Below are 12,925 nucleotides of genomic sequence, written 5' to 3'. Positions count from 1 at the left end.
CCCAAGCACATTACACATCTACATCAGCATCGTGCGGATATACCAAAGACCATGGGTTGGTTTGGTGGTAGTACTTACCCTCTGAGCCGTTGGCCAATTCAATGGGTACTCCATTTTCACGTCGCCATGTAATTGTCGGCTCTGGTGAGCCCGTTGCCGCACATTTGAGCGTCACATTACTACCCTCGCGTACAACCATATCCGTGCTGGTGGGATAATCGAGGATATCCGGCGGGACTGTTGAAGAGGTGCGCGAATGAGCGATAGAATAGCGCACGAGGCAGGCCGGTGGACGGCAGGTTAAGAGTGGAGGAGACGGCAAAAACAAAAAGAAAATGAAAAAAAATTGCCGCAAAATGCAGTGAGACAAGCAAGCCGGAGATGATGAGCAGATAAGTGTTGGATGCATGGAAGTGCAGTGCAGTTGAAGTTCCGAATAACGGGATGTTACACGATTGTAGTTGGCATACGAACGTTAGTTTCCGTTTGTTGTTGGTTTTGTTTTTGGTACATTTGATTTTTAGTTTGTGTGTTTGCATGTGTTGTTGTCGTTGATAGCATGACGCGGCAGGTGTTTTACATTTGTAGCACATTTTTTTATATATTTCATATATGTTGTTGTTTTTGCCGTTATTCAAATGCCGAAATTGGTTATTTTGTAACGGTTTAGTGAATTTGTTGTTTTTTTTTCATGTTTGTTTCATTGCAATGTGTGCGTTGTTCGAGTGAAGCATAAAATTTGTTTCACCGTTTTCACCATTTCGTTGCATATTTTGTGGCGCATGAAAGTTGTGTGTGTTATTTGTTGTTTTTTTTTTATTATTTTATATATTTTTTTCATCATTCACGTATTTTTTTATTATTTATTTTCGAGCGCACCGAATTCATTTAGTTGTGGTGGGTAATGTTGTTATTGCATGTTGTCCAACACAGATTGAAATTATATTTTTTCGTGATTTTTTTTGTGTGTGGATTATTTTTTGGCAAAGCGATTGTTGTGATAGTCATCAGTAAATGTTGAAATGTTGATGGTGGCATGACATCGAATGTATACAAAAGGTGAGGGATGTGTTGTTGGTGTTGTTTACAGCGTGATATTGTGTTGTTGTTGTTGTTGCGTATTTACAGAAATTATTATTAATGATCGTTTGTTTGGTGTGGGTAATTTGGTGATTTTTTTGATTAAGAGGGATTAGTTATGCATTTTTTATATTTTTTAATTTTTATTAATTTATTTTTTATATTTTTTTAAATATTTTTTTTTATTAAAAATGTTTATTAACAATTAAAAATTTTTATAAAAAAAAATTAAAAAAATTGTATTGATAAAAAAAATAATTTTGAATTTTATAATATATTTAAATTTAATTTTTAATTTTTATTTAAATTTATTTATTTAAATAAAATTTTAGATTGATTTTCCAGCGATTTATTTAAAGTTAAATTTTTAATTAAAAAAAATAAAATTATTTGGAATTTTATAAATTTTTTTGAAATAATTAAATTTTTTTTTTGTTAATTTAAATGAAATTTAATATTTATTTTTCAGCGATTTATTCAAAAAATAGTATTTATATATAAAAAAAATTATTTCAATATTTTCATGTATTATTACATTATTTTTTTATTTGAAAGTGATTTGTTTGTTATTTTTTTTATATTTTAAATTATTTAATTAAATTTTTTTATTATTAATTTTTTAATTATTTAATTTAATTTATTTGTTTTTAATTTTCATATTCATATTAAATATATTACATAAAAATTTCGATTTTCATTCAATACATTTTTCACAGTTTCGTTCATTTATTTTTCCAATCCCAACAGAGTTCCACAACATAATTATCAGCGTCGTCATCACCATCACACCATCATCATAAAATCATCACACCGTCAGCGAAATCACCGTCAGCGATAGCATCATCATGGCCAGCATAATTGTTATGATTACGTTTGTGTGCGTCGTTAAAGTGGTTGGTTTTCAGCGGTGTTGTTTTTATTGTTATTGCGTTCGGCACCATGCAGCAATTGTCGACACCATTATTAATTTGTTATTATTGTTATTATTACACACATTTTTGTCGTGTTGTGGTGTGTTTTTTCCGCAGATTGTTTCAATGTCATTAATTGGTAATTAATACAAGCGGAGAGTAAAGTAAGTTGAGTTGTTTTGTTGGGTGTTTGTGGGTTGTCGTCACAGAAGAGCAGCAGGTTTGTAAAGAAAAAGAAAATAAAGAAACGAATTTTGTTAGTATTATATAAACATACATATTTTTTATTCTGCTGATGATATTTATAATTGAATAATTATAGCGTCTATCTTAAAATTTCACAAAACTAAAAGCAAATATTGTAATCGGTCTTCTGCCATTAAAACTTCGTCAAATAGTTTGAAAATGGTATGAAAAAACGGACAGATTTTTTCTTATATTTTCCTTCACATCTCTGGCTAGTAATCGATAATCTGAAGTAGTTATTTAAATTGAATCAATTCATTGACAGAGTAATTTGTATGATTGGATCTATATTTATTCTAATTATTTAAAGTATAGATACTTGATATGTAATTTCTGAGAACTCAAGGAAAAGCAAATATTTAGTACATAGTGTAATTTGAGTCTTCTAGCTTTCCTTACTATTGTTTCTATTAAAATTATATACAATACTATGCAATAAAATTATAATTTCATATAAGTATTCCCCAAACTGGTTTTTGATCCCTAATAGGCTTTTCACACAGCCAAATTAATTGATCAATTCAAATTTTTATTGAGAAACCAGTTTTTGCCCTTCACACTGCCGGCTACTCGATAATCGATCAGCTGTTATACATTTTTGTTTTTGCTTTTCATAAGAAGTTGGTAAGTTTCGTCAGCTGATTGCAATTGAACAATAACTCGCAGACAAAGAACGTATATATAATTACAAATACGGTCTTTGTTGCATAGTTGCATTTCATTTTCAATTAAATTAAAATTCATGTAATAATTGATTTAGATTTTTATTTTTGTATGGTAAATCAATGTTAATCAGCGTTTTAAACGAGTAGAGGCCAGTTAATTGATCAATTTGCTCCTGTGTGAAAAGGCTATAAGAATAATATTAGAAACAATTAGAAAATTTATCATTAATTTAAGTGATTCGACAAACGCGAGTTTGTTTTTCATTTGAGTGTTAAGTTAAACACTCTTTACTTATAAGGAGTATAGTAAATAAGACCATTTTGTATTTTAATTTTTCCATAGCTAAGTGGCTCTATAAACTCGAGTTTATTGATACCTTTAGTGTTTAAGTTTAAACACTACACCACAAACTTTTTTTTTGATAATTTTAGTGTTTTAAGTAAAATTATACTACCTTTCAATTATATTATTAGATATAAAATATTATTTAACCATTTAGAGATTATATCATTAATAAGTGTTCCATAAACACGAGTTTATTAATTACTTTACGTATTAAAGTTAAACTTCACTCCTTAAATCAACCAGTTTATTATACAAGATTGTCCTTTAATAATTTAGATGTGTATAAGTTCCATAAACTCGGGTTTATTGGTAATTTTGGTGTGTAACCTAACGCTATGAACCAAGGAGTTCGCTCTACCAAAACTAGTTGCTGTTCAATGCTAAATATAATTCTCTAACACAATAATGGATGATACAGGAGTTTTCCAGTACAAAAAAGACCCTTTAAATTTTTTTGTGCGAAAGAATAAAAATATATATGTAGCTTGTTACAAGATCTTATGGCGCGATTACGAATTTCTGTTTATAGCTTTGTTATGTATGAAAAAGCTTCTATCGGATCCAAAGATTTTATGAAACAACCGAAAAGACACTTGTGAATTCTCCATAAACCCAAAATCTTAAACTCGAGTTTATATGTCCATATTAATTAATTAAGAGCAATTACCCGCCTGAAGAACAACAAAGCGGCAGGGGCCGATAGATTACCGGCTGGCTATTCAAATACGGTGGCGAAGAACTGATAAAGTGCATGCATCAGCTTCTTTGCAAAATATGGTCGAAAGAAAGCATGCCTGACGATTGGAATCTCAGTGTGCTCTGCCCAATCCATAAAAAGGGAGATCCCACAAACTGTGCCAATTATCGTGGGATCAGCCTGCTAAATATCGCATACAAGGTTCTATCGAGCGTACTGTGTGAAAGACTAAAGCCCACCGTCAACAAACTGATTGGACCTTATCAGTGTGGCTTTAGACCTGGAAAATCGACAACTGACCAGATATTCACCATGCGCCAAATTTTGGAGAAGACCCGTGAAAAGAGGATCGACACACACCACCTTTTTGTCGATTTTAAAGCTGCTTTCGACAGCACGAAAAGGAGCTGCCTTTATGCCGCGATGTCTGAAGTTGACGTTGAGCAACACCAAAAGCTCCATCATAATTGGGAAGGACCTCTCCGAGCCGTTCGATACCAAACGAGGTTTCAGACAAGGTGACTCACTATCGTGCGACTTCTTTAACTTGATGTTGGAAAAAATAATACGAGCTGCAGAGCTAAATAGAGAAGATACAATCTTCCACAAGAGTGTACAGCTACTGGCGTACGCCGATGATATTGATATCATTGGAAGCAACAACCGCGCCGTTTGTTCTGCTTTTTCCCGCATGGATAAGGAGGCGAAGCGAATGGGTCTGGAGGTGAATGAGGACAAGACGAAATATCTCCTGTCATCAAACAAACAGTCGGCGCATTCGAGTCTTGGCTCCCACGTCACTGTTGACAGTCATAACTTCAAAGTTGTAGATAACTTCGTATACCTGGGAACCAGTATCAACAACACCAACAATGTCAGCCTCGAAATCCAGCGCAAAATCACTCTTGCCAACAGGTGCTACTTTGGACTGAGTAGGCAATTGAACAGTAAAGTCCTCTCTCGACGAACCAAAATCAAACTCTACAAGTCGCTTCATTCCCGTCCTGCTTTATGGTACAGAAGCTTGGACGATGTCAACATGAGATGAGACGACACTAAGAGTTTTCGAGAGGAAAATTTTACGCAAGATTTATGGTCCTCAGAACATTGGCATCGGCGAATACCGCAGACGATGGAACGATGAGCTGTACGAGTTATACGACGACATTGAAATAGTTCAGCGAATAAAAAGACAGCGGCTACGCTGGCTAGGTCATGTTGTTCGAATGGACGAAAACACTCCAGCCCTGAAAGTGTTCGATGCAGTACCCGCCGGAGGAAGCCGATGAAGGGGAAGGCCTCCACTCCGTTGGAGGGACCCGATGGAGAGCGACCTGGTTACACTTGGAATCTCCAATTGGCGCCGAACTACGAAGAAAAGAGAGGAGTGGCGCGCTCTCATCGATTCGGCTATAACCGGCTAAACGGTTGAACGCCAATCACATACATTAATAAATTAAATTTAAAACTTGTTTGCTCTCCTGATTTTCTTCACTTTAAGGGAAAGTATGGCTAGATGTATTATTTCTCAGGCCTGTCACAATGTAACCTATAAATGAACCCTACATATTCTTTTAATACTTCAAGTGCTACGAAACTTTATTTCTGACCTATTAGTATATTATTACAACGATTTTTAAATAAATTTTCCATAACTGTAAACACATGCTTTATGCATGAGCAGCTTACTGTATACAGCGCGTGCCGTAACTTTTTCATTAATTTATAAACGAACTGCGTGTGCGCGCCACATAATCGCCATGTACAGCTGCATTTATTCATAATGTGTTTTCAATCTTTATTTTCGTGGAAAATCGCACACATGTGAAATATAAGCATTATGCCACATTTTGGGTTGACACCTGCGGCCATGACTTTTGCCGCCATTACAGTAGCTGCTGAGCGCATTGTTGCGCTAATACAAATATAAACTAACACACACAAGCACACATGTGTCTTCTTTGTAGAATTTTATCGTTTGTTGTTTTTGTAATTTTTTTCATGTCAACGGAAGGCGAACAGACCGTTGCGGCCGGAAGTTTGAGATCATGGCGACAAACAGCAAAAGCAACAACAAATTATACAACGGCGCGACTCGCCCAACAACAAGGATAACGCTAGTATTTTACAGTGAATCTGAAACGTACAACAAAAACTGTTGCCACAGCGGAGCACAACGGAAGTGGCGTCATTAATACAGCGAATTTGCCGTTTGGCCATTGTGCAGGAAGACAAGGGAGGCCAATTGTCGGCCTGGTGGCTGAAAATCAGTAGTCGCTCGGCTTGTGGAGTGTATAAAAGTGGCCGCAATTATGCGGTTAAATAGTGCAACCCGAAATTGCGGTGAGTGGCGAAAAATTTCGAAAGTGCGGCGCGGTGTGAGTGCAAGAGTGTGAGTTTGGCCGCGCTGTATTTACACAGACACATTCTTACTTTTTAGGTTATTTTAAGCTGTGCAAACGCGAAGAGATTATTATTGTAATATTTTCATTATGCGCCGCATATAAGCATATGTGGAGATTTTCAGTAATTGCACTCGCATTAGGGTGGGTCAGTTTTTTGCGGGAAATTCAAATCTAAAATTTGTAAATAGTTTTTTCTTATATCGATGGAAAATAAATTACGATTTTTGAAAAAGTATTTTTGAATTAAAGATATATTAAGTATTAAATATATTAAATATTTGAAAAATAAGAAATAAAAAAATTTAAAAAATTTATAAAAATTAAAAAAAAACATTCAAAAATAGCATTTCTCAAACAAATATTACGCCTTTCAAATATTTTTTTAATTTCCATAAGTCTTATTAAAATTTCAATAATATCCATCCACCCTAATATAGCACACATGTACATATATGTATATTTATGTGTGACACTCAAGTGGCCTTCTCGCGCTGGCTTGTGGCAGTGTAAATTAAAAGCCGTTGTGTGCAAAATTAATTTATTGCCAGTTGAGGTAAATTAATTTTTTACTTTTCACATTTTCGTGTGATAAATTACAGCATGGGAATTTTTGTTGGTTGAAAATTTTCCAAAAAATATTACAGAAAATAGTATGTAAACGAACAAAGGTGAAGAGTAGAATGTGTATAAGATGATATGAGGACGGGTAGCGATATGTGATATGAAAGGTTATAAGACTGTTAACTGCATGGTGAAGTAAAATTAATTTTGAGAAGAAGGACTGAATTGAAAAAAAAATGGGAATAATTCCTTTACATGCCAAGACTGTATTGAATATATCGATTTTCTTGTGCCTCGTAATAAATAAGATCCTTTTCCAACCACTCTAAGGCTCTGAATACTTCGTAAGCATCGTCTATGGTAGTTCGAAGGAATCCTCTAGCTGTCATCTTCATCTTGTTGGTTTCAATAGCACACAGCAAATTGGACTTTGCTCTAAGTCTATAAAATAATTAGGTTGTCTGTAGTTTTGGAGTCCAGTAACATAGATGCATATCGAAACAAAGAGGGACAGTTTGTATACGCGTGAATATGTTTAGACACTATCAGAATGGTGTTGGAATAAATATTTAGTCTGGATATGTTTTTTCCAAAACTTTGGGTAGGTATAGTTTATAATTTATTCGGAGTTAAATTCTATTTATCGGGAAACCTATTTCCCGAATTATTCTAAGAATGAATATTGACCCCGTCAGCCGAAAAATTTGAAAGATCTTCTGAAACGACCATATTTGATATACATAAGGTTCAATGATCTCTAGATTTCTGATGTCTACTAACTACTTACAATCCATGTATATCACATTATACCAGATTATACTAGAACGTTTATCTTTGTTTGGTAATAATAAACTCCTCTCACTGAATAAAGTTAAGAGTTTCAAATATTCTCGCTGACAATTTAGAGTATTTATGACAGCCTGTACTTAAATTCTGCTTCGTGGTTATAGAAGTGTTTCGACGAAGAGACGAAGGGCTAACATAAGTGCATAATATCGAATGGGGACTATTATAGTGGTGACAACATAATTGAATAAATATTTTTCTAAAAACAGAACGAAAATTCCCGATACTTTTTGAACACACCTCGCAGTTCGGTAGTGTCACGAATACTTTTGAATTTAGTTAAGAACAGTAATATCAACTAAGATAAGAAACTTTAGGATGGATTTAGATGTTAGCTGACCTGACCGAGAACTTTTGTCTAGTTTACAACGAATAAGTGGTCATAGAAAACCAAATAATAGTTGTTCAATAGCACACCAGTTATCCCTGAATTCACATGGAAATGTACTGACCTAGTTAATTGCAGTGTGTTCGAAAGAGATGAGTATCTGAAGTTATATGAAGTAAAATAAGATGCCAGCACAAATGTCGGTTATTCGCATTTATAAACTCACCAAAATAACAAAAAAAATGTCCAGTATTTTTTAAAATATAAAGTTTATATAAAAAATCCAAATTTGACTTTGCCAAAAATTTATATAATATGAAGTGGCCATTGTGACACTTTCAAAAAATCATTTTTTTATTTTGCTTATTTGATGGATTATACTTTCAAAAATATCCTGTGAAATCGCAAGCTCGTATCTTGGAATAGTTTTTGAATGGCAGCGTTCTAGAGAGTGACCGCGAGCAGGTATAAACGACTATTGTTGAAACCTTAAACGCGTTTTTTCAAACGATATTTCTCAAAATTCCTGACATCATAACTCAACGAGAAACTGACCGATCGACTTTAAATTGAAACTGAGTATTCTTGAATATATTTACTGTACAATATTGAAAATTGTCAATTTGGTATTAAAAAAAAAACTCTTTTCTTAAAATATAGCTGAAATTTTACATTTATGTCCAAAAAAACTTCAAAACATTCGATCGAATACTTTCTTTAAAAAAAAAATCACGAAAATCGCCTAATTTTTAATGGATATAGTAGCTAGTATAGTCCCTTAAAATAGAGGAAAAGGTATATAATTTGCCATACTTCGCATTCTTTATGAAGTGTATTCTGTAATTTTCAATCAGCATTTTTTCGTAATTTTAAAGTAAATATCTACATGTTGGAGGAATACTTCGAAAAATGTCGAAATTATTTAAAACAATTGGTTTGATCCAATACCCAACCGTGTGTTGTTCAGTTCAATATGTTACTGAGTAGACTTCTTATGAAATTATAGATTTTAGTTCTCAAATGACGACTCAAGAACTTTGAAATGTAAGCCAAAACATATTTTTTAAAATGAAAGCTGATCATTAGCCACTCCATGATAATAATAAAGCGGTTGGCGCACCCTCCAACATATCTTATAATTCAACTGAAAAAATTTATATTGATATTATTGGTATTAAGGGAGTAATCACAGGACTTTCACTAAAGTAAACATGTAAACAATGGTCGAATAAATACCTAATAGGGGTTGAAGAGGATGTCTTTGTTAACGAAATCTAAATAAAAATCATATCGACGCCATTTTATGTTGAGATATTACTTTCAGTGATTGTCCACCTTCTGGAACATGTTCCGAGTTTACCGTGTATGAAAGTAACGCGCTGAAAGGACTACAGTCCATTCAAAATATAGCTCATTCAAGTATGTAAAAATATATCATATACACGTAAACTCATCATTCCATATAGAGTTCTATCAAATAAGGGTTGTTGCATATTTGCTCACTTTACTCATCTGTTTACTCAGTGCAAACTCTTTTGAAAATGCGATTGCTCCCCACAAATTAGTAATAATCACTACGGTGTGCGAGTCAATTTAGCGCGCACGTTTACTACAGCAAAGTATTGCCTTAATTAAATTTCCAATTTCCATGGAGAAGCGAAAGCCAGTGCAGTAACACATACACATGTGTATGCAAAGCGAACCATAAATGTCGCTATGTATGTGTGAATGTATATGTAGAAGCATAAGCGTATGTTGACCACAAATAAGCACTTTAATGCCGCACAAAGCCCAGCTACAGCTGTTTGTGCCAGCACACACACATACATAGATATGGAAATTATCATATGTGAGTGTATGTGTGCCTGTGTGGCGCGTGTTTGCCGCTGCTTTCACTTACTAAGAGGGAGACAAACCACTGCATTTACGACAACATGCTTTAGCATATTTGCAAGCCAAATTCGTTGCAGGTATATTCGATTGTGCATATAGACAGGTTCGGTTGGGGCTGTGCAGTTATTGTTGTTGTTGTTCGAACAGCCGTTGCCGTTTTACGCGAAATGGTGAGAGACTGGCAGCGTTTAACGTATTAAGCGGGAATATTTAATGCAAAATCAACAAGGCCGCTGTGGCGTGGCGCACGTTGAACATGTTGGAGCGTAATGCAACCACACACAAACAAAGCTATATATATATATATATACAAACTCATACTACAGTTTAGACAACAACAACAACAACTACAACAATACAAAGTAGTGGTGGCAGCGCAGGCATTTAGTCCACACTGACCACCAATACTAATAGTCAACAATGCTGGGGAGCGATATTGTCGTTAAGCACAGCAAATGAGGGACAACAATAGCAACAACAACAGTAGTCATACAGCCAGCTAACCATGCCAAAGCACGCGTAGCCATATGTACATTGTACATATGTATGTATGCTTTAAAGTCGGCTATTAGTAAATGTTTGTTTGTATGACTGTCCGAGAGTTTTGGGAACAAAAGCATTTGGTCAGCTAAGTCGCCATGCACCGCTAGTTAGGCAGGCATTGCTGTTGGTTGGTTGGACAAGTCAACTGAGCTTACATAACTGGTTAGTATGGGAGTGTGGGTGAAAGTGGTGTGGGTTGTTGGCATCGTTATATATATGTAAGTATATCTACGCCATTGTTATGCACTCATAGCGGTTTTGTGTATTTTGGTGTAGACCACACGTTTTGCTAGCGCTTAACACATATCTTTTTCTTTACTTTCCCTTCCTTGTACCAGCATATATCACAGAGCTGCTTGCAATTGACCTTGGGAATGGTCAAAAGCACACTGTGCCGTTATATAAACGTAAGTTCGTAGATATGGAGTGCTATTATACTATACTATGGCCCATTATACTTTTCATAATTTTCGATTATTAATTGAATATTTAATAAATTAATAATAATTTTTTATTTTATTTTAAATAAAGCAGAGTAAATGTTTGTTAAGTTCTAAATTTCGGCATTTAGCCCCATTTTTTATACGTTTTTGAAAATATTAGATTTAGCACACAAATTTTAATCAATCCAAAGTTGTTCTAAATCTATGCGGGCTATGGATGTTTCTAGTTCTATCGGGCGATCCAAGTTGAGGTACTTTTTACAATAGGCTTCTGTTGACAGATGTCGGGTGAGTCGTGTCAAGCTGTCATGTTATTTTAGTACAGTATTGTTTGGCATTTCATTATGGAAAGACTTACGCCTGAACAACGTTTAAGACCGAATAGATCACGTCCAGCAAGTAGAGAAGAAAATATAGCCGCCGTTGCTGAGAGTGTACTCGAAGACCGTGGAGAGCCGATTCGTTTCTAACCGTCAATGGCGACCGTTATCACACCATGATAACCAACTATTTGATGACTGAAATTGAACCTTGTGATCTCGGCGACATTTGGTTTCAGCAAGAATGTAATTCATTTATAGAGAGAACACATCGCTGAGCAGATAATTTCAAATTTTGGGCTGGTCGATTGGCCACCTAGATCATAATATCACAACGTTAGATTTTTTCCTGTGGGGATATATATATATAGTCAAAAATCTATGCCCACAATCCCGTTTCTATACAGGCCTTAGAGATTACCTCACAGCCACAGCTGGCGTACCTAGGGGTAATATTGGACTCATAACTCAAATTCAAAGAGCACTTAGCGTACTCTTCAAGAAGAGCAAATAAGGTACATAACATCTTATCCAGAATGATGGCAAATAAAGGCTGAGTGCGTTCTAGCTGGAGATTTCTAATATCAAAAGCAATGAGATGTAATCCTGTATGCAACTCAAAAATGGAACCAGGCGCTAGACATAAAAGTATATGGCAAGTTGATAAATGCAGTGCACAGACTCTCAGCAATAAGAGTAACAAGTGCTTTCCGAACAATGTCCAGTGAAGCAGCTGAAGTACTAGCTAGTATGCCGCCCATAGACATCTAGGGAAAAGAATTCGCGCGAATGCGCCCCACTCATATACAAGAAAGTTAGAAGAGAGAAGCAGGAGCATCACAATATGGCAGCAACGGTGGGAAACCTCAACCAAAGGACGGTGGACCCACAGACTTATATCTAACATCCATTATTGAATGAGTATACTGCATGGGGACCTTGATTTCACCTGACCCAAATATTTACTGGTCACGGTTGCTTTAGAAGCTACCTGTACTAATTACGTCATGACACTACTCCGTACTGTCCGATGTGTACAGAGTCCTTAGCAGACTGTGAACATTTTTTGTTTTCATTGCCTTCGATTTTTAAGTATAAGGGGTAAGCTGAGAAATACCCTTAGGAGGTAGTTTAAGGGTGGTAAATTTGATTGCACTTATGTGTCAGTCCTCCGATAAATGGAAAGCTGTTAGCGAAGCAGACAGAACAGAGTCATTTACAACAGAGTATGCGTCAGTATGTCCGTATCATAAAGGAGAATTAAAATGTCTAGACACTCCCACGAAATAATACTTAATCCGGTGGTTCCGTGGGAGAGTCTTGAGTTGGGATTAGGTTTGGTTTAGCGGGTTAAAATTCCGCACTTCGACTTTGATTCCTCCTACTATAAAAAAATCCTTAGAGCAAATCATTACACGTGTCATTCGTCAGTCGAAATACTCGAAAGAGTCATCGACACAACGGATGGACCATCTGAGACGTACCCACGGCCAACATTTGAGAGAGATAATCTTTAAACGCAGTCTAAGGGGCATCTTCCAAATTAACCCGTTAGTTAAATTATTTGGTTTGATTTCCGGTTATTTTACCTGAAACAAATTGGTTCTATAGTGAAAGCCAACTAAAAATGAATGAAGGCGA

The 12,925-nt window shown here is 35.2% G+C and overlaps 1 protein-coding gene across 2 annotated transcripts in view; it reads right to left on the bottom strand.

The window, feature by feature from the left end:
- Window positions 1-12,925, bottom strand: part of LOC105219289 (limbic system-associated membrane protein) — a 71,300-nt gene that overhangs the window by 27,360 nt on the left and 31,015 nt on the right. For both annotated transcript variants that reach the window (XM_054227325.1, XM_054227324.1), the window contains exon 5: window positions 79-237. In XM_054227325.1, the coding sequence (XP_054083300.1) occupies window positions 79-237 (159 nt within the window). The remainder of the gene's footprint in view (window positions 1-78; window positions 238-12,925) is intronic.

This window comes from Zeugodacus cucurbitae, chromosome 3 (assembly GCF_028554725.1).
Source record: "Zeugodacus cucurbitae isolate PBARC_wt_2022May chromosome 3, idZeuCucr1.2, whole genome shotgun sequence".
NCBI classification, from domain to species: Eukaryota; Metazoa; Arthropoda; class Insecta; order Diptera; family Tephritidae; genus Zeugodacus; species Zeugodacus cucurbitae.
The sequence above is the reverse complement of the archived record's forward strand: the minus strand, read 5'-3'. Positions and strand labels throughout refer to the sequence as shown.